Source organism: Balaenoptera borealis (assembly GCF_965194805.1).
Source record: "Balaenoptera borealis genome assembly, chromosome: 7".
NCBI lineage: Eukaryota > Metazoa > Chordata > Mammalia > Artiodactyla > Balaenopteridae > Balaenoptera > Balaenoptera borealis.
Window position 1 is genome coordinate 85,921,752 of NC_138864.1, and position 27,288 is coordinate 85,949,039.

The window sequence follows — 27,288 nt, forward strand, 5'->3', positions numbered from 1 at the left end:
TTTTAAGTAGTTGTGATATTCTATCAATTTGGAAAAAATGTAATTTTTTTATTAATAACAATTTCTGTTTTCTCAGGTCACACTGCAGAATCGAGTGACATTGCAAAAGATCAGATTATCGGTCTATGTACAACCACCTTTAGTATTGACTTGTGATCAGTTCACCTTTGAATTTATGGGTAAGTGTTTTGTTTTGGCTTAAAGTCTATCATGGTGTGAGGTTTTTTTTAATTAAAAATTTTTTTTATCAGTGGGTTTATTTCATGGCTATATTTCTTGTCTGAATAGTGAGACTGGTATCTTCCTGAAATCAGTGATTGTGTTGTTTTGCTTATATTTTCCCTCCAAACATCAAGCATGGACATTCAGTGAATGGCTGTTGAGTTGAAGTAATTACAGATTTTCAAACGCTTTTCTTAACTAGATGGACGTGTAATTGTACTTAAATACTATATTTTGGAAGGCTTTTTTATTGGTGTTTCTCTAGTGAGCTATTTATTGAATCTGTAATGTTTGAAGAAAGAATATTGGCTTTGGAGTCTGGCCTGAATTTGAATCCTGGCTCTGACACTCAATGTGTAACCATGGGCAAGCTACTTTAGTAATTACTTGGAGCCTCAGTTTTGTTTTGTTTTAATCTGCAGAAAGGGGATAATGATATCTGTGTTACAGAACTGTTTTAATTAGAATTTAATCAGAAAATTAATTGGACTTAATTAGAAAATGAATCTATGTAAGATAACTGTAATAATGCCTAAGATTTCTTTGCATAGGGTCTCTCTTACCACTTACATCCAGTTGTCATTAGTCCTGTTAAAATGATTTCTGAATTATCTTTCAAGTCTTTTTCTGTCTTTCTTCACTGCTACTGTTCAGCTGGGAACCCTATGTCTTATTCACAAAAAGCAAGAACATATCTCTCTTTTTTCCTTTTTATAACCAACCTCTACCTTAGGTGCCCGACAGATAGTAGAAACTCAATAAGTATTCATTGAATCAGTGAATGAGTGATTGAATGGTTGAGGTAAACTTGTAGTTGATATCTCACTTTATTTTTTAATTTTTCACAATACTTCCAATTTGTCTTTCTAAAAAACATTCTGGACAATTAATGTTTTAAGTTAAAAACTTCTCTAATGCAGGTTGGAGGTCAAATACATGAATATGGAAGGCTATGCACAATCTGCCAAGTTGCTACAGTTTTAGTTACATCCATATCCAATTCCCCCTTCCATTTTCTCCTGCAGACTGTGTTCTAGCCATGATAAGGTACTATTTCCCACTCCCAACTTCTCTTGCCCTTTGCGTACCTTTTGCTTTGTTCATGCTGCCTGTTCATCTGAGTAAAGAGAAGCAGTGGTGTAGAATGTTAGGTACCCTTGTTCTGGAGTTCTGGAGTCAATTCCCAGCTCTGTATTAACTATATGACCTTGGGCAAGCTTTTTAATCTCTTTGTAGCCATTTTCCTCATGCACCAAAAAATGGGGATAATAATAATACCCACCATGTAGGGTTGTTGTGAGGATTAAATGAGTTAATCTATGTTATGTAAAGTGCTTAAGACAGTAGCTGGCATGCAGTATATGTCTAATTTTAACTGTTTGTTAATAATAATTGTCCAAAATTATGTAACATATTATTTTTACATTGCTTATAGCACCGGAGATGACTAGAACAGTGGGCTTTTCCGTTTATCTGAAAGGAAGTTGTTTACCACCTGAATTGGAAGGAAATACTGTTGTTTCTTATTCCAGACCTACAGGTAAGCATACAGTTGTTCATGAATTTACAAGCCTAATCACTTCTTTTAAGTTATTGGAGTTATGAGTTAAATGTTTAAGTGTTTAAAATGGGAAAACACATTGTAAAATATTATTAAATGAAAAAATATTCTTTTCTAGTGTTAAATAAAAATGTATGTTCAAATTACTTTGATGTGTTAGGAATAATTAATGATAGTCTATTTAGCTGATCTCCATTTGTAATGTTTGATTCTATCTTTTCAATTAATAGCAAATATGATGTATTTTTATTCCCACTAGAAGAATGTTATCTAGCCAGACTTCATGTATTTGAACTAAAGAGAAAAGCCTAGTCTGAATTAGTAAAAAAGACTATTATGGGTTGCTGTAATATTAAGTCAGTCTTCAGAGTTTCAGACACTGCTTTAGTGATTAAATAAAACTCTTTATTATCTTACATGTTAAAATATTTAAGAACAGGATCTGTATTATTTCAAGAAACTCTTAATAGATCAAAAAAGTTATCTTTAGTCCAGTTGCGATCTAATTATTATAAATTTCAACTTGGGTTCAATTTTATAGTTTTGTGTGTGTGTGTGTGTGTGTAGTGAATTTTTCATAGTAACAGTTTGACAATTAGTTGATTGATAGAATAAGAATAGTTATTGCTGTTTTTAAAAGCCGTTTAAATGTGGTGTAACTGATAGGGTATTTCAACAATGTTGCATTTGTGTTTTATAAGCATTTCTGTACAGTTTTCTTAATTTAAAAAGCTTAGAGATGCCTTATTCATATTTTTTTCTCTCTGTTGATACCTACTTTGCTTACTTAGCAATGTTTTTATGAGACTGATGCAACTACCTACTGTGCTAACAAGGCACCTTGGCAATGTTTTTAATAATAGTAGTTCTTATTTTGTCTAAGTGAATTTTCTGGTTTATGAATTGACAACTCTATGCTTGGAGGTGATTTTATAACTTTAGTACATGTTTTCAAAATCTGTTTCTCCTTCTTTGTAAGTTATTTTGCTTTAAATTATAAAAAAATCATTTCTGGCCAGAAGTGACCACTTTAACCATTTACCTATATTTTCAAAATTTGGGGTAACATAAATATTTTATGGTTAAAAGGCTTTGCGAAATCTGGCTTTGGAGAGAAATACGAATCTTCTGTAAGGGATCAAAGAATGATGGACTTTTTAGTTGGATGTTTCTGAAAAGAACATTGAAATGTTCAGTGTTATTTTAATTTTGAGTTGTGAAATAAAAAACAGGAAATGTTGGCTAAAATCTCTAGATCATTTATCATTAATTGAACATCTCAATAATCATAGGCATGATTATACTTTTTATCTTTGTTACACCTTGTGTATGTAGTTATAGAGATTGTTGATGCCTTAATTCAACTAATTATTTCATTTGCTTTCAAGGAAAAGTAGTGATACTGGTTGAAAATAAATTTAAAATAAAGAAATGGATTACCTAGCAAGTGGACAAAAGGCTTAAAAATGCATTATGAAGTTATAAAATCATTCAGTGAGCTTATGGTTGCACATACCATTTTTAGCTATTATGCTTTTCTAAAGACAGAATTTGAAAGACTATAAATTATTACTAAACCAAAGAGCATAGGCATTAATTGGTTGAAAGTTAATTAGAAGTTAAAGTAAAAACAAGTCTATAAAAGTAAAAGAATACCAAGACAAGCTGAAAAAAAAAATAGACATTGTTCCATAGTAGTATCTATTAACTAAAGTTATAATATAAGCAAGACTAACTGGAAATATTAATATTATATATTTGTCTTTCACTCAAATTTTTTCCAAAAAATTCATTTAATGCTCTTGATGTCATTTACATATTGAGTCTGGTTTGCTTTTGGCTAGATCATATATCTTTACCTCTTTTTGCCACATTTATACTGGAATAACACCCTCTCATGGATTTCTGAGAATGAATGAAATATATTGTTAGATTTCATTTATTCATGTTATATTCTTCAATTGTGAATTGGCTTATCTTTATTGGAGGGCCATTTAAATCATCTGTAAGAATCTTGAAAATTTTAAATTATATTTTAAGCAGATATGTGTTGTAATTTTATAACAGATAATTTGTTACATTTTCTCCCCTATCCCTTTTTGCATTGCCTCTGATGGATAGATCGAAATCCTGAGGGTAAGTGAAAAGATAATTTAGAACAAAATGAATTTCAGAACTGAAATTTGGTCAGTTAATTGAATTGGTATTATACCATGAATGAATTCTTTTTATGGACTGCTGTTTTAACTATAGCAACCTCTTTAGGGTGATTCAGTGCCTTGATCTGGCTATGGAGAAGCTAGTAGATGTTTCCACTTATAGATACTTGTTATTCATTATTAGTTGTTTCAGAGTCATGAGAAACAATGAAGCTCCATGACTTTATTGAACAAAACCAAAGGCGCCACTGACAACTTATTTTTGTAAGTCATTGGTGATTTACCTGTATGCTCAGTTATCTTAGTGTACTTAAAAAGAGTAAGGAAAAAAATTCTGAATTGTAATTGTGTGATTCTGTATACCCCAAAATATTCACCTCTTTGATCAGAATGCCATGTGTACTCATTCTATGGGCCTATTCCTTGTCTTGTTTAGAATTTGTGGGGGAATATCATCAAGGGACTGACCCCTTGAACTTGCCTGGGTCAGTGTTGTCACCATTTTGCTTTCCCCAAATCCTTTGTTTACTACTCTGCTATAATACTTATCATAATATGAGTTTCATTAAGTTTGTTCCTTAGGTTCTCCTAGTAGATTTTTGAGCTCTTTAAGAGTAGGGTTCAAGTACTTATCTTAGGATTGTGCAGTATCTGGTTACATGGCAGGTACTCTATAAGGATCTTCTACTTTGATTAGTTTTCCTCCTAGACGTAGACTTAATGTGATGGTTTGTCTTAGTTTATTAGCCATTTTAAGATTAGTATTAGATAATATTAATTAGTAATAATTAGATAAATAAAATACTTAAAAATAATGGCATTATTTACTCATATAGTTTTGGTGGTTCCAACAACCTGAGTTGCATAGTGTCTGGGAGGTGAATATATATTTATATGAGAAATATTTTAATAGAAGTAAGCTTTTAGCTTAATAACATAAAGTATACTTGTCAAATTAGAATTTGGGTTATTAAAAATAATTTTAATAATGAATATTTACTTTGCAAGATTTCAATGTAACTGATAAGATTTCACAATAACTTTTATAAAATACAATATTATTATTTAAATTATTTGTTTTGAGTTTTAAAAAAATCAGTAAAGGTTATTATTGAAAGGAATTTATTTCCTCTTACTAAAAATTCAGATCAAACCATGAGAAAAAAAATCACAATATATGGAAATCTTAGTATTTCAATGCAAACCTAAAGCTGGTTTTAATAATCTCTTATGATATATTTTAAAATTATAATTAAGCTTCAGGGAGTAGAGTTGAAATATTCAGCTTTACCTAGTAGGCAAGAAATTAATATGTGGCCACTTAGATCTTACTTACATAAGGCTTCAAATTTCAAAGACTTTTCCATTTTATTGGCCTGATCTGTTCAGGCTGTATTGCAGATAAGCAGTCCTGCTTTTACATATGGAAAAAGAGAAGCAATCGAGGTTTTATGTTGTCCCATAAGAGTTTGTCTCCATTATTTCTGCATTAAAGTTACATGACACGGGCAGCGTAAAACATGACTGCAGATGGAGCACAGTACGTAGCCAGACATAACAGGAAGGGATCAAGGAAGTTCTGGCTACCAGACATTGCTACTGCTTTGGGGTTCCTTGTTTTCAATAAGAAATGACTCTAGCAGGCCCCTGGAAAGAGTTCTAAAGGCATTATGTAGATGTGTAATATATAGATACAGTTATTCAACTCTGGTATATAAGTTCTTTTTTCTTTTTTTTAAAGCACATTTTGGCATCCCTCTTGACAGTGATACTGGTCTCTTGGGTGTGCCAGGGGTAATTAGAATTCTCTTCCTGGAAAAATTGTTGTGTCAGGAGTGATTTTGATCTGAATTTTCTCTCTAAGTGTTAAATAATTTTGTGATTAATTGCACCATGGTAGTTGCGACTATCCATTTCCTCTAGTAGGCTAGAAGGGGAAGTGTTTGAAGGAGAGGTGATTATATTTGTTAAAAAACTGTAGAAAAAGGTCAGTCTGATGAGTGAGTAGGCCAATATTTGAGTATTACAAATGACCAATTTCTTCTTTTCTCTCAGCATTATATTCAGAGAGTTGAATGAGCCAAATAGAGACTGTTTTGCCAACTAAATATCGCTGATGGTAGGCAGTTAGGATCAGTTAGGCTCTTTCAACTGAGTTGCAAGCTATCCTACTAGCAACTTTGGAAAGTCTTCAAATGCATATAATCCTTTCCTTCCTCATTACAGATACACGTATGCATACACTCACACATACCTCTACGTGTCTCTGACTTCAGGTTCTTAGCTACAGTTATAGCCTGAAGAGTAACTGGTAGCCAAATCTGCATTTCAGGTTTCTTAAGAAAATGTAAATCTCAATAGAAATGTGCCTCTGATGAACTCCATGTCTAAACACTAGACGTTATATTTTGAAACGTTTGGGTTTTAATTTGATGGGAAGTAATATAAAATATTGGCAGTATAATTTTTCTTTTTAAAGGTATGGTTTCCTTAAACTGGTTTCTAAAGGATTTCATGCTTTTTTCCCCCCCAATGGTAAAACTTTTCAAGCTGCCATCATTTAAAAAATAGCCATAATCATTTTATTAAGTATGAGTGTCATCATTTTTCAAAGTAATGTTTTCCAAATGTCCTGTGAAACAGGTTTACAATTCCTGGAGAGAAAAGAAATTCTGGAGGGGTTCTTCAAATCTTAGCAACTGCAGACCATTGCCCTAGTGTGTGATATTGTCATTAACTGACTTAACTGAGCTGTGAATTGAGTTACAATGTATTTCCCTTCTTGGGTTTATTAGTGCTTGCAATCCATTTGTTTCAATTTCTGAAACATTTATATACCACCAGTTTCTTTAGCTCTGGGTTCTCAGAGTTTTAGTGTAATAATCTAAGTAACATAAGGCTAGTGTTGTTGATCATGATTAATCTTGTTTTACCACAACAAATTCAGTCAGTACCTGGCCCAAGTGAAGTAGAGCCACAGTTTCAGCAGTGTAGTTTTAGAAGAGCATTTACAGCCAAATTTTATTTGAACAATTAGCTCAGACTTTGGTTGAAAGTACATAGAAGATAGCTTCTCTTTGTGCATGTACAGAGTTGTCAGAAGATGAAGCATTTTTCCCCCGTTATTCTATTCATTGAAAATGAAGGAAATGGAACTAGGTTTCAGTTTCCTTGTTCTTTCCAGACTGCATCTATTAATTGAGGCTGTAATTTATATATTGTAGAGGAAAAACATTAGTAGGTATATTTCCATAATTTGGGGATATATGGAATATATGAAGTTGGAAAAAATAATGCTTTGTAATGTTTTTTGTGGTGATATTGATAGTTGTGGTCTGAGCAGTAGCTTAGATCATGTTACCATAATATTTTGAGTCAAAACATTTCATCATTTTAAAGTACAAATACACATGCCTCTAAAACCTCACAAAATGTCAGGAAATAATACCCTGGGACTTCTCTGAAGAGACACCAGTCATAATTTGCATCTAGGATTCCAGGAGAAGTGAATTTAACATCTGTTGGTTATGAGCAAAAAATGAGCTATGTAAAATTTGATGGATAATAGATTATGTTGAAGAGAATGACAAATATGCTCCACATGCTCTGAAAAAGTATTTAATTGGCCTCATATATCAATATGCTTGCCATTGTTGATGATCTCTTACTATCCTAGTGAATAAGTAGTTCTGAAAAGTGTACTCCCAGCTTGGTTATAGAGTAAACCACACAACTCCAATTGGCATTAACAAAATATATTGCTAATTCTAGGAATCCTATTTGGGATCATGTCTACAAACTTTACTGCTTCCGCTTTTGTTATTTTTAAACTGCTCTCTGACTCCACTGTAAAGAAATAAAGGAATTAATGTGTGGATCTATCCAGTAGAGTAGAACATTTTAAATTTTCCTTTTTTCTACAGTAGTTTACTAAAATATAGGTTTCTGTATATTATCTTTTGTCTTATCCAGTCAAAAATAGAATCCTAGTATAAAATGAGAGAGAACTAAAGTTGTAGAATTGCTTTACTTGATTTATAAGTAGAGAGCCTAATTTGCTTTGGTTTCAGTTTCATTCTTTGTAAAAATATTAAAAGGAATGATTTTTAAAAACTTTAAATTCTGATATAAAACTCTTCATTGTTATTTATTTATGCAGTTACTTATTTCAATATACCTGTATACTTTCTGAAAAAAATTTGAGAATTGAATGACTATGTAAGCCTTTCAAAATGTTGCTTAACAGTGATATGTAAAGTTAAATGGATTGAGGAAAATTCAGTTTGTATGAAAGTAATATTCTTCATATTGATGTGTAAAATGACATCATTAGAATGAACTTCATTAGAACTTCAGTAGGGCAAATTCTGCTTTCATGCTCATAATTTATTGCAAATTGTTAATTGTACTTCGAATCTTCAATAAGTAAAAAAACTAAAATTAAAAAATTCAGGGGGTAGAGAAATGATTAGATATGGTCATATAGAGTCTTCCTGATATAAATTTCATATTCTTTGCTCATTTTAGCGGATAGTCTTGGATTAGGGCTAGAGCTTTGAAGGTCTTAAAGACAGTTCAGTAATTGAATATAACTACATATAATGTTTTATATAGCGTTCAACTGTGATGACTTTTAAAATATGATATTACTATTAAAGGCAGAGCTTATCCTATGCTCGTTTTTAAGATTTTATTTTTGCCTTGCACTTTTTGACAATAAAGTAAAAACATAAATTATGATAATGCTTTCCAGTTATTTCAGTTATGCTAAATGAAATGGGCAGGTAACAAACATTTAAACTAAGATATGTTGCTACTATGTACTACTATTAGTAGTACAATATTTTTCTTATTTGTCAAATTTATGAATATATATTTCTCTTTATTTCAGGCATTCCTCGAGTTAGCCAATGTAAGTTTAGACTTCCCCTGAAATTAATCTGCTTGCCAGGCCAGCCTTCAAAAACTGCAAGCCACAAACTAACTATTGATACCAACAAATCTCCAGTCAGTCTTCTCAGTCTCTTTCCAGGTAGGACTCTTGAAGTAACATGCCTGTAACATCAGAAATGTTAAGAATTTAGAATGGAATCCTTCATCAGCAGGTAATGATGGGGTAATTATCAGATAATTGTTAAGTCAGAATATAAAAGTGCCTCAAGGATTTTTTCATCTTGTTTGCGGGTTCAAAGGCAAATAGCTTATATCAATAAGGTAATAAAGCGTACCTTTTAAGTTTGATTAAAATTATTATAATCATTATTTTGCTTCAGTCTTCAGAAATGAAAACATCAAATGTTTCTTTTTAGGCTGTGGAATTATTTGGCTTGGAATGTAAATATTTATTATTCATCTTTCTTGTAGGTTTTCAAATATATCCCTTTTCTAAGCATGTAAATATTTATTATTCATCTTCATTGTAGGTTTTTGGAAATGTCCCTTTTAAAAGCATATTCTCATGCCCCTGAAAAGTAACCTCATAAGTAGGTGCTCTATGTGGTTCTGCTGTCTTCAGCAGCTGGAGGGGGCAATGTCCATTCTTTGCCTCCAGTGCTTTAGAAGGGGCTACATGTATAAAGCTAGAATATCACAGCGAACATTATTGGTAATTTGTGAAGGTGTGACTTTCTCCAGGTGTTGGTTTTTCTTTTTGAGTAGCTTAGAAAAGAGAGAGGCATTGATTGGATAAAACATCTTTAGTTGCCAGGGTTTCTAATGTGTCGCATCTATTAACTTTCTTGGTGATGAGGTGGAATTAAAAAAAATAATCTGGGAATTAAATCGACCCTTTTAAATCCATCATTAAAAATCAGCACTGTTGCCTGTAAGATGCATCTTCACCCTTGCATTAGTGGATAGGATTTAGAATACAAGTATTTCCCACAAGGTTTAGAAATTTATGGTAAGTCAACTTTTGTGTTATAACCTACTTAAAGTGACTAAAATTTATTTTTCATTAATTTGAATTTTTTTTTTTTTAAGTTTAAGCTAACTTTTTTTTTTTTTTTAAGCTAACTTTTATTTATTTATTTATTTATGGCTGTGTTGGGTCTTCGTTTCTGTGCGAGGGCTTTCTCTAGTTGCAGCAAGCGGGGGCCACTCTTCATCGCGGTGCACGGGCCTCTCACTATCGCAGCCTCTCTTGTTGCGGAGAACAGGCTCCAGACGCGCAGGCTCAGTAATTGTGGCTCATGGGCCCAGTTGCTCCGTGGCATGTGGGATCTTCCCAGACCAGGGCTCGAACCCGTGTCCCCTGCATTGGCAGGCAGATTCTCAACCACTGCGCCACCAGGGAAGCCCCTGAAGTGTTTTTAAAAGCTTTATTTATGTATAACTCTATGAAAAATCTCCAAGATGCTCTTTATTACAATTAATCTATTCTTTAGTTTGAGTGAGTTCGAGTGAATGAGTGTGTGTGTGTGTGTGTGTGTGTGTGTGTGTGTGTGTGTAGTTAGCAAATAGTTTTGTACCTTTTGGTTTCTTATTCCCTTTCGTTCCCTTTCTTCTTTGTCAATTTTCTTATAAAAATTTGGATTATAAAAAAGGCAGAGAGTCACTACCTTTATAACATCTTATGCAAACATACTAGTTCCTTGGTCTCCTATTCTATCCTGGCAACATAGTTGGAAATTGTATGTTGCGCACCAAATTTATTGATGCCTTTGAAAAATGTTTAAGACTCTGGCTTCTGAGTGGTCAATCTTTACTGCAGATGACTGAAACCGATGGAGATTGAATAAGAATGTATGCTTTTGACCAGAGAGGGTATCTCTGTAAGCTATGAATTGGGTAAGAAGTACTAAGGAAAGCTTAGATAACTCATGTGTCCTGATTTTGGACTCAGTTGTTTTGATGTCACAGGTATCTTAGGCTCTTCAGCATATATTTGCTTCTTATTCACTTTAGAAATGAGACTCAATGACAAATTTAAAAAATTTCCCCTAAGAGTCAATTTATGTAATATAGTGTGTTCTCTTTTTGAGTTTCCAGACTTGTGTTCATATTAAACATGCTGGAATCCTGTAATTGTTTAAAAGAAGTACTCTTGCTACTTTTTCACTTTTCATGATACGTTTCACTCTTGCTATATATGACTTCTATATGTTGATGTTAAAGTTGCTATTACAAGTTATTTTTTAACGGAAATAAAATTAATGATCTTCATAGAGTAGAAATAAAACTACTTTTAATCTACATCTCTTCCTATTTGTTTATTTCAGTTCTTTTTTTTTTTTGTATATTTAAAATTAATTTTTCTTATTACAAAAGAAATGTGAAATTTAGGAATGGATAACCAAAAAGAAGAAAATGAAAGTTACTGGTAATTCTTACACCCAGCAATATCTACTTATATTTCATTACATTTTCCTACTCTTTTAAAAAATATTTTTTCTAAGCATTTCATCCCCCCAAAGAATATTACTTTGCATATTGTTGGGAGACACCTTTCTATATAATTAGATTTTTTATTTTATGATTTTAATGATTACATACTATTCTATCATAAATCATTTGGCCAGCATTATATTTTTCTGTATTTATGTTGTTTTCAGTTTATTAATATTGTAAATATATTATAGCAATATTTCTCTAAATTTATTATTACTTCTTTGATGAATATGTAAAAGTGGAATTACTGAGTCAAGCAAAGGATAATAATATTTTTAAAGCTTTTGAAATATAATGTAAAATTGACTTCCTGAAGGGCCACTAGTTAACTCTATCAACAGTGTTTGAATGGAGGTGTCTAGTGCCCCAAATACTGGCCAGTAGAGAATATTATAATTATAAAAAGCTTTAATATGCTTAATGGCTATATAGAAAATATTTATTTACATATATATATATATATATATATATATATATATATATATATATATATATATATATAATAATTATCTGGAGTGATTTTGGCTAAATGTGACTTAAGCAAGATAATATGTATTTTTTATCTCAAATAAAGAGAGGTCCACAAGTGGGCAATGGAAGCTGGTATAGTGGTTTGTGAATGTTATCAAAGACCCAGCTTTTTTCTTTCTTTGCAATGTGCATTCTCTAGTGTGTTGGCTTGTTCCATGGCAATAGGATAGCTGCTTTGGCTTAAGTCATCATAACTGACTACAGGGCAGGAGGTAGGGGAAAGAGATAGCTATAGCAATGACTGTAACTTTTATCAGAAAGGCATGTTTCCATAAACTTCTTAGGAGATTTCTACTTAGGCCTCAATAGCCAAAATACTGTCACATGGCCTCTTCTAGCAGTAAAGGGGGCTGAGAACTACTGTAGATGGGCTGGGGAAAAGGAGGCTGGGAATAGATGTTAAATTAGCTGACATTCATTGTATGCCATGATACCAGTAATTTTACACAAAAATTTTACATAAATGTAATAACAAATAGCGTGCTATTGTAGCAGCCTTTTATGGTACTCAGATATATGGCTATCTTTCCTTGTCAATGAATTTGTATTTTAATGTTTACATAATATTCTATTGTTTAGGGGTGCCATGTACATAGCTTTTTTGTACTTCTCTGTTTCTCTTTGGAGAAATTCCTTGAAGATAAATGACTGAGTTAAAGGATATGCACATTTGAAAACTTTATTCAAATGCCAAAGTTACTTCCAGAATAATTGTATCAGGTTACAAGCCCAACATCAGGGTTTGTACCCAGGATAGCAGCTGGATTTAAAGCTTTTAAAATTTTTGACATGGTTAGGTGAAATATGACATCTCTTTTTAAAATTTGCATTTCTAAATTATTTGTTAGCATAGAAATTTTGTAATTGTTATTAACTACTTGTATTCTTTTAACATATAAGGTTTATATTTTTAGGCAGTAAAATTTATCTTAAAATTTAATTTTATAACTGCTTTATTTAGTTTCAAGTTTTCATGTTGTTCTTAGAATGATCTCTATTTTAAGATTATAAAATATTAATTATATTTTCTTCTGGTACATTTTAATACATTCTTTAATTCTGAAACACAGCTTCAGTATATATTTTTTGTTTTTATAAAAAACAACTTTATTGAAGTATAACTTATGTACACATGTATAAAGTATACAATTTGGTAAGTTTTGGTGTTTGTATATACCTTTGAAACCATCCCTGCAATCATGATGCTGAAAATATCCATCACCCCAAAGAGCTTCCTTGTGCCCCTTTGTGATCTGTTTTTCCCCCATCCCCAGGCAACCACTGGTTTCCTTTCTGTCACTATAGATTAGTTTGTACTTTCTAAAGTTTTATAAAATGGAATTACTCAGTATGTGCTCTTTTTTGTCTGCCTTCTTTCATTCCCTTATCAGATTATATGACTTGCACATATTTTCTCCCAGTCTATGGCATGTCTTTTCATTCTTTTAACAGTGTCTTTGGAAGAGCAGAAGTTCTTAATTTTGATAAAGCCCAATTTATCTGGTCTTTTCTTTTATGGATCATGATTTTAATGTTATATTTTTGCCTAACTCAAGGTTACAAAGTTTTTCTCGTACTTGTTTTTCTAGAAGTTTTCTAGTTTTATGTTTTATATTTAGGGCTCTTATCCATTTTGAATTGATATTTATGTATGGTGTGAGATATGGATAAAATTCATATTTTTGCATATGAGTATCTAATGTTCCAGCACTACTTTTTTTTTTTTTTTGGCTTCACCACGCGGCTTGAGGGATCTTAGTTCCCCAACCAGGGATTGAACCCGTGCCCCATGCAGTGGAAGTGTGGAGTCCTAACCACTGGACTGCCAGGGAATTCCCCCAAACTACTTTTGAAAAGACTATTTTTTTCCACTGAGTCACCTTTGCAAAGTTGTTGAAAATCATCTGAATGTATATCATAGGACTATATAAATCATCAGAATGTATATATATATTTCTACTCAGTTTGTTCCATTGATCTAATTGTCTTTGCCCATCAATATTGCTATATACCAATAGCATAGTGTCTTAATTACTATATATAAGTCTAGAAGTCAGGTAGCGTAATTTCTCCAACTTTATTCTTTTATTTTCAAAGTTGTCTTGGATGTTCTAGATCATCTGCATTTTCACATGAATCTTAGAATCAGCTTATCAATTTAAAAAATGCCTGAGATTTTGATTGTAATTGGGATTGCAACTGATCTAATTCTATAGATCAATTTGGAGAGAAACAACATCTTAACAATATTGAACATGGTAAAAATTGCTCCACTTATCCTAGTTTCTTAAGATGAAAGTAGAGACCTTCCTTTATTTAGGACATATTTTATTTTTCTCACTAAGAGTTTATAGTTTTCAATGTACAGGTCTTACAAATCTCTGTCAGATTTATCCCTAAAATATATTTTGATGTGATTGCAAATTGTAGTGTTTTATTTCAATTTCAAATTGTTCTTTCCTAGTACATAGAAATACAATTGGTTTTTGTATATTGATCTTGTATCACACAGCATTGTTTCTACTAGCTTTTTTTTTTTGTAGATTTAATCAGATTTTCTACATAGATGATCATGTCATCTGTAAGTGAAAACAGTTTTACCTCTTCCTTGCCAATCTGGAGATTCAGTTTGTTTATTTTTTGCTTGCTTTTTAACCTTGGCTAGAACCTCTGGACGATGTTGAATAGTAATGGTGAGAGCAGACATTCAGTCTTTCAGCATTAAATATGTTTTAGATGTAAGTATTTTGTAGGTGTCCTTTACACGCTTGGGGAAGTTTCCTTTTATACCAAGTTTGCTATGAGTTTTATTAGGAATAGATATTTAATTTTTTCAATGCTTTTTCTACATCAATTGAGATATTTTATATCATTTTCTTCTTTAGTCTGTTAATAGGTGGATTACATTGATTAATTTTTTAATGTTAGCCCTACTGTGCATTCTTGAGATAAATCATACTTTATCATGATGTATTTTCCTTTCAATAGACTGTTGGATTTAATTTGTTAAACTTTATAATTTTTACATCTGTGTTTATAAGGGATATTGATCTGTAATTTTGCTTCTTTATAATTATGTGTCATTAATGTGGAGTTCATGGAATGAATTGGGAAATATTTACCTCCCTTCAATTTTTTTGAACAGTGTGCAGAATTGGTATTATTTTTTGCTTAAATAGTTGGAAGAATTCACTAGAGAAGTTTTCCAGACATAGAGTTTTCTGTATGGGATAGCTTTTAAACTACAAATTCAATTTCTTCAAAAGATATAGGCCTCTTGAGGTTATCTATTTCTTATCGAGTGAACTTTGTTAGTTTCTGTCTTTCAGGGAATATGTACATTTCATCTGAATTGTTGAATTTATTGGCATAAGGTTGTTCATAATATTTTCTGATCCTTTTAATATCTGTAGAATCTGTAGTGATGACAACTCACTCATTACTGATACTGCTAATTTGTGTTTTCTCTCTTTTTTGTTCCTGATCTGTTGACTAGAGGTTTATCCATTTTATCTCGCTTTGAAAAACCAGCTTTTGGTTTCATTCATTTCCTCTTTTTATTTTTTGTTTTCTATTCCTTTTAATTTCTCTCATATTCCTTTCTTGTGCTTACTTTGGGTTTAATTTTCTTTTCTTGGTTAGTTGGTTAATGCTATAAAATTTCCTCTATTGCTTTAGCTGCATCCTACAAATGATGAAATGTTGTAATTTTAATTTTCATTCAGTATAAAACAGTTTTAAATTCCCCTTTTGATTTCTTTTTTGACCCTAGTGTTATTTAGAAGTATGGTATGTAGTTTCCAAACTCTTGGGGATTTTCCATACAACTTTTGTTATTGATTTGGAATTCAGTTTCACTGTGGTAGGAAAACATACTTTGTATGCCTGGAATCCTTTTAAATTTATTGAAACTTATTTAATGGCCCCAAGATAGGACTGTTTTTATAAATGTTCCACGTGCATTTGAAAATAATGGATTTTCTGCTGTTGTAGGGTGGGATCTTATGTAAATGTCAGTTAAGGCAAGTTTTCTGATAATGTTTTTAATCTTCTATATCCTTACTGATTTTCTGTCTACATGTGTCAATTATTTTATTTTATTTTTTTTATAAGAGTAACCACCTCTTTTTTTATATATATAAATTTATTTATTTATTTTTGGCTGTGTTGGGTCTTCGTTGCTGTGCGTGGGCTTCTCTCCATTGCAGTGCACCGGCTTCTAATTGTGGTGGCTTCTCTCTGCAGAGCACGGGCTCTAGGCGCTCAGGCCTCAGCAGCTGCGGCACACAGACTCAGCAGCTGTAGCTTGTGGGCTCCAGAGCGCAGGCTCAGCAGTTGTGGCGCACAGGCCTAGCTGCTCCGTGGCATGTGGGATCCTCCCGGACCAGGGATCGAACCCGTGTCCCCTGCATTGGCAGGTGGACTCTCAACCACTGCGCCACCAGGGAAGCCCTACATGTGTCAATTATTGAGAGTAGTTTGTTGAAGTCTTCAACTATAATTTGTCTATTTCTTTTTTTTTTTTTTTTTTTTGCAGATCTGAAGTTTTTGCTTCATACATTTTAAAGCTCTGTTTTAGGCACATGAAAGTTTAGGTGTATAATGTTCTCTTGATTATTATGAAATAGCTTCTGTTTTTGTTAATATTCTTTGCTCTAAAATCTACTTTTATGATATTTATATAGCTATTCCAACTTTCTTTTCCATAGTGTTACAGTGATATATATGTATATTTCCTTTTAAGATGTTTACATCTTTATATTTAAAGTAGGTTTCTTATAGGTAGCATACAGTTGAGTCTTGGCTTTTTTAATGCAATACAATATTATCTATCTTTTAATTGGGGTGTTTAGACCATTTTTAAAAAAAATAAATTTATTTACTTATTTTTGGCTGCGTTGGGTCTTCATTGCTGTGCGCAGGCTTTCTCTAGTTGCGGCGAGCGGGGACTACTCTTCGTTGCAGTGTGCGGGCTTCTCATTGCGGTGGCGTCTCTTGTTGTGGAGCATGGGCTCTAGGCACACGGGCTTCAGTAGCTGTGGCACGTGGGCTCAGTAGTTGTGGCTCTCAGGCTCTAGAGCACAGGCTCAGTAGTTGTGGCGTATGGGCGTAGTTGCTCTGCGGCATGTGCGATCTTCCCGGACCAGGGCTCAAACCCGTGTCCCCTGCATTGGCAGGCAGACTCTTAAGCACTGCGCCACCAGGGAAGTCCCTAGACCATTTATTTATTTAAAAATTTTTGTAAAATTAATTAATTAATTAATTAATTTTTGGCTGTGTTGGGTCTTCATTTCTGTGCGAGGGCTTTCTCTAGTTGCAGCAAGTGGGGGCCACTCTTCATCGCGGTGCACGGGCCCCTCACTATCGCGGCCTCTCTTGTTGCAGAGCACAGGCTCCAGATGCGCAGGCTCAGTAGTTGTGGCTCACGGGCCCAGTTGCTCTGAGGCATGTGGGATCTTCCCAGACCAGGGCTCGAACCCGTGTCCCCTGCATTAGCAGGCAGATTCTCAACCACTGCACCACCAGGGAAGCCCTGACCATTTATTTTTAATGTGATTATTGATATGGTTGGTTTTAAATCTACCATCTTGCTCTTTGTTTTCTATTTGCCTCATCTGTTTTTTTTTCTGCATTCTTTTTTTTTTAAAGATTTTTTTTGATGTGGACCATTTTAAAAGTCTTTATTGAATTTGTTACAATATTGCTTCTGTTTTTTTTTTTTTATGTTTTGGTTTTTTGGTCACGAGGCATGTGGGATCTTAGCTCCCCGACCAGGGATCAAACCCGCACCCCCTTCATTGGAAGGTGAAGTCTTTTTTTTTTTTTTTTTTTTTAACATCTTTATTGGAGTATAATTGCTTTACAATGGTGTGTTAGTTTCTGCTTTATAACAAAGTGAATCAGTTATACATATACATATGTCCCCATATTTCTTCCCTCTTGCATCTCCCTCCCTCCCACCCTCCCTATCCCACCCCTCTAGGTGGTCACAAAGCACCGAGCTGATCTCCCTGTGCTTTGCGGCTGCTTCCCACTAGCTATCTATTTTACGTTTGGTAGCGTACATATGTCCATGCCACTCTCTCACTTTATCCCAGTGTACCCTTCCCCCTCCCCATATCCTCAAGTCCATTCTCTAGTAGGTCTGCATCTTTATTCCCGTCTTGCCCCTAGGAAGGTGAAGTCTTAACCACTGGACCTCCAGGGAAGTCCCCTCCTGCATTCTTTTGAATTGAGTATGTTTTATGATTCCATTTTATCTCCTTTGTTGTCTTATTCACTATACCACCTAGTGTTAATTTAGATGCTTCTTTGAAGCTTATGGCAGTGTTTCTCAACCTTTCTTTTATGATTTTCTCCACAAGACTTTTTAGAATCTTTTTCTTAATCAGCCCCTCCACACAGTTTTAGTACCACAGATAATCCTGTGTATCTGTTCACATTCTATATGAATATGTTTTTATAGATAAAATGAGTAAGATTTTTCTGAACTCTATAAATTTTTTTTTAACATCGTTATTGGAGTGTAATTGCTTTAGAATGGATGAACCCTATAAATTGATTTTTGCCCCTTTGGAAGCAATATTTCCCTGTCAAAAATGCACAGATGCATAATACTGTGTACATCTTTAACTTATCACAGTCTATCTTTAGGTGATAGTATAATGCCTCAAACATACTATAAGACTCGTACAATAGTATACTTCCATTTCTCCACTCCCAGCCTTTTTGCTATTGTTGTTTTATATTTTATATCTACATATATTATAAAGCTTGCAATACATTGTTATGAATTTTGCTTTAAACAGTGATTATCTTTTTAAAAAAATTTTTTATATTGGAGTATAGTTGATTAACAATGTTCTGTTAGTTTCAGGTGTACAGCAGAGTAATTCAGTTATACATGTACAGTGATTCTCTTTTTAAGAGATATTAATAATTAAGACAATGATCTTATATATTTACTCATGGAGTTACCTTTTCCACTGCTCTTCATTCCTTTGTGTAGAACCAGGTTCCATCTGGTATCATTTTCCTTTTTCTTGAAGTACTTTGTTAACATTTCTTTTAGTGTAGAAATACTGGTGATGAATTTTTTCAGCTTTTGTAGGTCTGAAAATGTATTTTTTCACCATTTTTTTGAAAGTTATTTTCACTAGGTAAAGATTGTAGGTTGACAATGTTTTTCTTTCAATATTGTAAAGATATTGCTCCATTGATTTCTGGCATTGCATTAAGACATAAGCTGTACCTCTATATGTAATATGTCTTTTCTCTCTGGCTGCTTTTAAGATTTTTTTCTTTAAGAAATTCATTTTTGGTGTACCTTGGTTTAGTTTTTTTGGTTTTGTTGTATTTTTATTTTGCTTGTGCTCGGTGTTTGTTAAGATATATATATATATTTTAACATCTTTATTGGAGTATAATTGCTTCACAATGGTGTGCCAGCTTCTGCTTTATAACGAAGTGAATCAGCTATACATATACATATATCCCCATATCTCCTGCTCTTGTGTCTCCCTCCCACCCTTCCTATCCCACCCCGGTAGGTGGTCACAAAGCACCGAGCTTATCTGTCTGTGCTATGCAACTGCTTCCCACTAGCTATCTATTTCACATTTGGTAGTCTATATAAGTCCATCCCACTCTCTCACTTGTCCCAGCTTACCCTTCCTCCTCCCTGTGTCCTGAAGTCCATTCTCTAAATTTGCATCTTTATTCCTGTCCTGCCCCTAGGTTCTTCAGAACCATTTTTTTTTTAGATTCCATATATGTGTGTTAGCATATGGTATTAGTTTTTCTCTTTCTGACTTACTTAATTCTGTATGACAGACTCTACGTCCATCCACCTCACTACAAATAACTCAATTTCGTTTCTTTTTATGGCTGAGTAACATTCCATTGTATATATGTGCCACATCTTCTTTATCCATTCATCTGTTGATGGACACTTAGGTTGCTTCCATGTCCTAGCTATTGTAAACAGAGCTGCAGGGAACATTGTGGTACATGACTCTTTTTGAATTATGGTTTTCTCAGGGTATATGCCCAGGAGTGGGATTGCTGGGTGGTGTGGTAGTTCTATTTTTAGTTTTTTAAGGAACCTCCATACTCTTCTCCATAGTGGCTGTATCAATTTACATTCCCACCAACAGTGCAAGGTGGTTCCCTTTTCTCTACACCCTCTCCAGCATTTAATGTTTGTAGACTTTTTGGTGATGGCCATTCTGACCGGTGTGAGGTGATACCTCATTGTAGTTTTGATTTGCATTTCTCTAATGATTAGTGATGTTGAGCAATCTTTCATGTGTTTGTTGGCAATCTGTATATCTTCCATGGAGAAATGTCTATTTAGATCTTCTGCCCATTTTTGGATTGGGTTGTTTATTTTTTTGATATTGAGCTACATGAGCTGCTTGTAAATTTTGGAGATTAATCCTTTGTCAGTTGCTTCATTTGCAAATATTTTCTTCAGTTCTGAGGGTTGTCTTTTCATTCTGTTTATGGTTTCCTTTGCTGTGGGAAAGCTTTTAACTTTCATTAGGTCCCATTTGTATATTTTTGTTTTTATTTCCATTTCTCTAGGAGGTGGGTCAAAAAGGATCTTGCTGGGATTTATGTCATAGAGTGTTCTGCCTATGTTTTCCTCTAATAGTTTTATAGTGTCTGGCCTTACATTTAGGTCTTTACTCCATTTTGAGTTTCTTTTTGTGTATGGTGTTAGGGAGTGTTCCAACTTCATTCTTTTACATGTAGCTGTCCAGTTTTCCCAGCACCACTTATTGAAGAGGCTGTCTTTTCTCCATTGTATATTCTTGCCTCCTTTATCAAAGATAAGGTGACTATATGTGCCTGGGTTTATCTCTGGGCTTTCTATTCTGTCCATTGATCTATATTTCTGTTTTTGTGCCAGTACCATACTGTCTTGATTACTGTAGCTTTGTAGTATAGTCTGAAGTCAGGGAGCCTGATTCCTCCAGCTCCGTTTTTCTTTCTTAAGATTGCTCTGGTTATTTGGGGTCTTTTGTGTTTCCATACAAATTGTGAAAGTTTTTGTTCTAGTTCTGTGAATAATGGCATTGGTAGTTTGATAGGGATTGCATTGAATCTGTAGATTCCTTTGGGTAGTGTAGTCATTTCACAATGTTGATTCTTCCAATCCAAGAACATGGTATGTCTCTCCATCTGTTTGTATCATCTTTAATTTCTTTCATCAGTGTCTTATATAGTTTTCTGCATACAGGTCTTTTGTCTCCTTAGGTAGGTTTATTCCTAGGTATTTTATTCTTTTTGTTGCAATGGTAAATGGAAGTGTTTCTTTAATTTCTCTTTCAGATTTTTCATCATTAACGTATAGGAATGCAAAAGATTTCTGAGCATTAATTTTGTATCCTGCTACTTTACCAAATTCATTGATTAGCTCTAGTAGTTTTCTTGTAGAGTCTTTAGGATTCTCTATGTATAGTATCATGTCATCTGCAAACAGTGACAGTTTTACTTCTTCTTTTCCGATTTGGATTCCTTTTATTTCTTTTTCCTCTCTGATTGCTGGGCTAAAACTTCCAAAAGTGTGTTGAATAATAGTGGTGAGAGTGGGCAACCTTGTCTTGTTCCTGATCTTAGTGGAAATGGTTACAGTTTTTCACCATTGAGAACGATGCTGGCTGTGGGTTTGTCATATATGGCCTTTATTATGTTGAGGTAAGTTCCCTCTCTGCCTACTTTCTGGAGGGTTTTTATCATAAATGGGTGTTGAATTTTGTTGAAAGCTTTTTCTGCATCTATTGAGGTGATCATACAGTTTTTATCCTTCAATTTTTTAGTATGGGTTATCACATTAATTGATTTCCGTATATTGAAGAATCCTTGCATTCCTGGGATAAACCCCACTTCATCGTGGTGTATGATGCTTTTAATGTGCTGTTGGATTCTGTTTGCTAGTATTTTTTTGAGAATTTTTGCATCTATGTTCATCAGTGTATTGGCCTGTAATTTTCTTTCTTTGTGACATCTTTGTCTGGTTTTGGTATCAGGGTGATGGTGGTTTCGTAGAATGAGTTTGGGAGTGATTCTCCCTCTGCTATGTTTTGGAAGAGTTTGAGATGATAGGTGTTAGCTTTTCTCTAAATGTTTGGTAGAATTCGCCTGTGAGGCCATCTGGTCCTGGGCTTTTGTTTGTTGGAAGATTTTTAATCACAGTTTCCATTTCAGTGCTTGTGATTGGTCTGTTTATCTTTTCTATTTCTTCCTGGTTCAGTCTTGGGAGGTTGTGCTTTTCTAAGAATTTGTCCATTTCTTCCAGGTTGTCCATTTTATTGGCATATAGTTGCTTGTAGTAATCTCTCATGATCCTTTGTATTTCTGCAGTGTCAGCTGTTACTTCTCCTTTTTCAGTTCTAATTCTATTGATTTGAGTCTTCTCCCTTATTTTCTTGATGAGTCTGGCTAATGGCTTATCAATTTTGTTTATCTTCTCAAAGAACCAGCTTTTAGTTTTATTAACCTTTGCTATCGTTTCCTTCATTTCTTTTTCATTTATTTCTGATCTGATCTTTATGATTTCTTTCCTTCTGCTAACTTTGGGGTTTTTTGTTTTTTCTCTAACTGCTTTAGGTGTAAGGTTAGGTTGTTGATTTGAGATATTTCTTGTTGCTTGGGGTAGGATTGTATTGCTATAAACTTCCCTCTTAGAACTGCTTTTGCTGCATCCCATAGGTTTTGGGTCGTCGTGTTTTCATTGTCATTTGTTTCTAGGTATTTTTTGATTTCCTCTTTGATTTCTTCAGTGATCTCTTGGTTATTAAGTAGTGTATTGTTTAGCCACCATGTGTTTCTATTTTTTACAGATTTTTTCCTATAATTGATATCTAGTCTCATAGCATTGTGGTCAGAAAAGATACTGGATATGATTTCAATTTTCTTGAATTTACCAAGGCTTGATTTGTGACCCAAGATATGATCTATCTGAAGAATGTTCCATGAGCACTTGAGAAGAAAGTGTATTCTGTTGTTTTTGGATAGAATGTCGTGTAAATATCAATGAAGCCCATCATGTGTAATGTATCATTTAAAGGTTGTGTTTCCTTATTTATTTTCATTTTGGATGATCTGTCCATTTGTGGAAGTGGGGTGTTAAAGTCCCCTACAGTGATTGCGTTACTGTTGATTTCCCCTTTTATGGCTGTTAGCTTTTGCCTTATGTATTGAGGTGCTCCTATGTTCCTATGTTGGGTGCATAAATATTTACAATTGTTATATCTTCTTCTTGTATTGATCCCTTGATCATTAGGTAGTGTCCATCTTTGTCTCTTGTAATAGTCTTTATTTTAAAGTCTATTTTGTCTGATACGAGAACTGCTACTCCAGCTTTCTTTTGATTTCCATTTGTATGGAATATCTTTTTCCATCCCCTCACTTTCAGTCTGTATGTGTCCCTAGATCTGAAGTGGGTCTCTTGTAGACAGTGTATATATGGGTCTTGTTTTTGTATCCATTCAGCCAGTCTGTGTCTTTTGGTTGGAGCTTTTAATCCATTTACACTTAAGGTAATTATCAATATGTATATTCCTATTACCGTTTTCTTGATTGTTTTGGGTTTGTTATTGTAGGTCTTTTCCTTCTCTTGTGTTTTCTGCCTAGAGAAGTTCCTTTAGCATTTGTTGTAAAGCTGGTTTGGTGGTGCTGAATTCTCTTAGCTTTTGCTTCTGAGGCTGCTAGGAGAGATTTCCCTTTCTCTTCTTTGTTCATACAGCTCCTGGGGTTCTGCTTTGGATATGGCCCTGCCTCTGTGTGTTGGTCGCCTGAGGGGGTCTATTCTTCCCTCAGACAGGACGGGGTTAAAGTAGCAGCTGATTAGGGGGCTCTGGCTCACTCAGGCTGGGGGTAGGGAAGGATACAGAATGCTCGGTGAGCCTGTGGTGGCAGAGGCTGGCATGACATTGCACCATCCTGAGGTGCACCATGTGTTCTCCTGGGGAAGTTGTCCATGGATCATGGGAGCCTGGCAGTGGCGGGCTGCAAAGGCTCCCAGGAGGGGAGGTGTGGATAGTGACATGTGCTTGTACACAGGCTTCTTGGTGGCTGCAGTAGCAGTCTTAGTGTTTCATGCCTGTCCCTGGGGTCCACACTGATAGCCACAGCTTCCGCCCCATCACTGGAGCTCGTTTAGGTGGTGCTCTGAATCCCCTCTCCTCGCGCACCCTGAAACAATGGTCTCTTGCGTCTTAGGCAGGTCCATACTTTTTCCTAGACTCCCTCCTGGCTAGCTGTGGCGCACTAGCCCCCTTCAGGCTGTGTTCACACAGCCAACCCCAGTCCTCTCCCTGGGATCTGACCTCCGAAGAAGCCGGAGCCTCAGCTCCCAGCCCTGAGCCGTCCCGGCCGACAGGTGAGCAGACAAGCCTCTCGGGCTGGTGAGTGCTGGTGGGCACTGATCCTCTGTTGGGAATCTCTCTGCTTTGCCCTCTGCACTCTGGTTGCTGCACTCTCCTCCCTGGCTCCGAAGCTTCCCCCCGCCACCCCCCGTCTCCACCAGTGAAGGGGCTACCTAGCGTGTGGAAACTTTTCCTCCTTCACAGCTCCCTCCCAGAGGTGCAGGTCCCATCCCTATTCTTTTGTCTCTGTTTTTTCTTTTTTCTTTTTCCCTACCCAGGTATGTGGGGAGTTTCTTGCCTTTTGGGAAGTCTGAGGTCTTCTGCCAGCATTCAGTAGGTGTTCTGTAGAAGTTGTTCCACATGTAGGTGTATTTCTGATGTATTTGTGGGGAGGAAGGTGATCTCCATGTCTTACTCCTCTACCATCTTGAAGGTCTCCCTCTGTTAAGATATTTTGATCTATGGGTTATAATTTTTATCCAATTTGGAAACATTTTGGCTATTATTTTTTCAAATATTTTTTTCTGTCTCCACTCCTTTTTTCATCTTTATTTTAAGGACTCCAATTATATGTATATTTCTCACTTGAGGTTGTCCCAGAGCTCAATGGTGCTGTTTTTGTTTTTTCAATCTTTTTTCTCTTTGTGCTTTTTTTTGGGTAGTTTCTACTGCTATACATTCAAGTTATTTCTTTTTTCAGTGTGTAATGTGTTCATAATCCCACTCAGTGTATTTTTTTAATCTCAGACATTGTAGTTGTCATCTCTCAAGGTTTGATTTGGGTCTCTCTCTTTTTAAAAAAATTTTTCCACGTCTCTATTTAATATAGCTCCTTTGAATATTTATAATAATATAATAATTATTTTAATGCCTTTGTCTACTAATTCTATTGTCTGTGTCATTTCTGAGTTAGTTTTGATTGATTTTTCTCCTTGTTAATGGGTTGTAATTTCTTTTCTCTTTCTGTGTTCTGTAATCTTTGACTGAAGGACAGAATTCCTGAACTTTATCTAATTGTGTGTTGAGTATTTTAGCTTTCCTATAAATATTCTTGAGGTTTTTTTTTCCTGGGACACATTTAAGTTACTTGAAAAAGTTTGATCATTTTTAGTGTTGTTTTGAAGCTTTGTTAGGTGGAACGGGAGCAACATTTATTCTAGTGTGAAATTTACCTGCTACTGAAACCAAACTCTTCTATGTGATCTACCTGATACCTAGTGAATTTTGATGGTCTATATTATGGCCAGTGTGAAAACAAGGATTATCTCTGGCCCTGTCTGGGCTTGTGGATTATTTCCTGTAATCTTTTTGACTGTTTTTTTTTTTTTTTTTCTCCCCAACCTCAGGTAGTTTCCTCATAGGCATGCATCCATTAGTATTCTACTGAGTACTCAAATGGGACTCTGCAAATCTCTGGAGTTCTTTCTCTGTAGCTCTGTCTGCTCTCTGCCTTGAGAACGTTTGCCACTTTGGCCTTCCCAGATTACCAAATCTATCTCCTCAACTCGGGGAGAATGCTGGGTTGCTCCTGGGCTCCCCTCCCCTGTGTTTTGGCTTGGAAATTTCTCTAGGTGGTAAGCTGGTGCAAACATAGGGCTCACTTTGTTTCTTGTTTGTCAGAGATCCCTGTTGTTCATTTGCTAATTTCCAGTGTCTTAAAAATGGTTCATATATTTTATTCCATTTTTTAGTTTTTTGAGATGGGAGGGTAAATTTGGCCCCAGTTTTTCCATCTGGGCACAGAGTGAAAGTCTCCAGTGTTATAATTTTTATTTGTTTTTTTTTTTTTTGAGTCAGGAATCAAATATGTTTCACTTGTAATTTTTTGATATGAATTTTTTGATATCTCCTCTTCTGTAGGCTTTCTCCTTCATGTCTCTTTTTAATTTGCAGTTTATTTGTTAAAGAATACAAATTATTTTTCCTGTGAGTTTCCCATTCTCTGAATTTTGCTGATTACATCCCTGTGATTTTGTTTAATATTTTCTCTGTCTTGTTCCCTGTAAATTGATAGTTGCATCTAGTGCTAATAGAGTTAGGATTGATTATTTTGGCCATACTACTGCAAGAATGGTGATATATACTTTCAGCAGTGGGTACATTATATCTGTTTGTCTCCTTTTTTTGTGATTGTAACAGCTATTGATAGTCAATGCTAAGATCCATTAATTCATTGGAAGTTGAAAAATGGTGGTATTCTATTCTTTCAGGCTTTCTACAATTTTTAGCTGGAATATTTCCACACAGAGAATGTTTCCCTTATTTACCACTGTTTATGTGGTACAATTTGGTAGGATCATCAGGATAAATGCTTGGTTCTTTGTCTTTATTATTGATTCTTAGAATAATGAGTTGATTCTCTAGGATCCTTCAATAGTGAGCATTTGGGTTTTTTGTTTTATTTTTAGTGTCAATATGAACACATGCCTTTCAATATATTTGATATATTTTACTTCATTGCAGTTATTATGATTATTATTTTGATACTCAAGTATTTTCATCTCTGGCCAGTGGTAGTCTCTTTAAGTTGGCTCTTACGTCCTTTTCATACAAATCTGCTGGTCACTGATAGTTTCCTTGCTTTCTGGTGTGACAGGCATTCTAAGTTCATCTTGTACATTTCCTGCCTCAGACCTAGAATGAACTAGTAGAAGAAAATTAAGTGATTTCAGCATGTTCTTCTGAGGCAGTAATTTTAGCAATTGGAAGCAACTGTGGAGATCAGTTAATATATTATAGTCCACACATGGACCTTAAACATGACTAGTGACATAAAAAATACTCATTGTCAACTAAGCTTCCTATTTTAAACATTAAGTGTTTTGCCTTGTGATTATGTAAGGTGATTTTTTCTTTTCTTTGCAGGCTTTGCCAATCAGTCAGAAGATGATCAGGTGAATGTAATGGGTTTTCGCTTCTTAGGAGGTTCCCGAGTTACTCTTCTTGCTTCCAAAACCTCTCGTAAGTAAAGCCATGGTATTATTGCTTTTGAAAACTTCTATTAAGAACAATGCATCACAGATCATTGCCACATCAAAGATTTCTGCAAGGG

At 34.5% G+C, this 27,288-nt stretch overlaps 1 protein-coding gene across 12 annotated transcripts in view; it reads left to right on the forward strand.

Annotated features, from left to right (window-relative positions):
- The window catches only part of BBS9 (Bardet-Biedl syndrome 9), a 480,217-nt gene that overhangs the window by 196,805 nt on the left and 256,124 nt on the right, over positions 1-27,288 (forward strand). For 11 of the 12 annotated variants that reach the window (XR_014246785.1, XR_014246786.1, XR_014246787.1 and 8 more), the window contains exons 16-20: positions 77-179; positions 1,658-1,762; positions 3,905-3,919; positions 8,834-8,974; positions 27,102-27,197. Coding sequence is in view for 7 of the 12 variants with exons in the window: in XM_082399436.1 (XP_082255562.1) it covers positions 77-179; positions 1,658-1,762; positions 3,905-3,919; positions 8,834-8,974; positions 27,102-27,197 (460 nt within the window). In the remaining 5 variants the exon portion in view is untranslated. The remainder of the gene's footprint in view (positions 1-76; positions 180-1,657; positions 1,763-3,904; positions 3,920-8,833; positions 8,975-27,101; positions 27,198-27,288) is intronic. The other variant, XM_082399435.1, reaches the window with a different exon arrangement.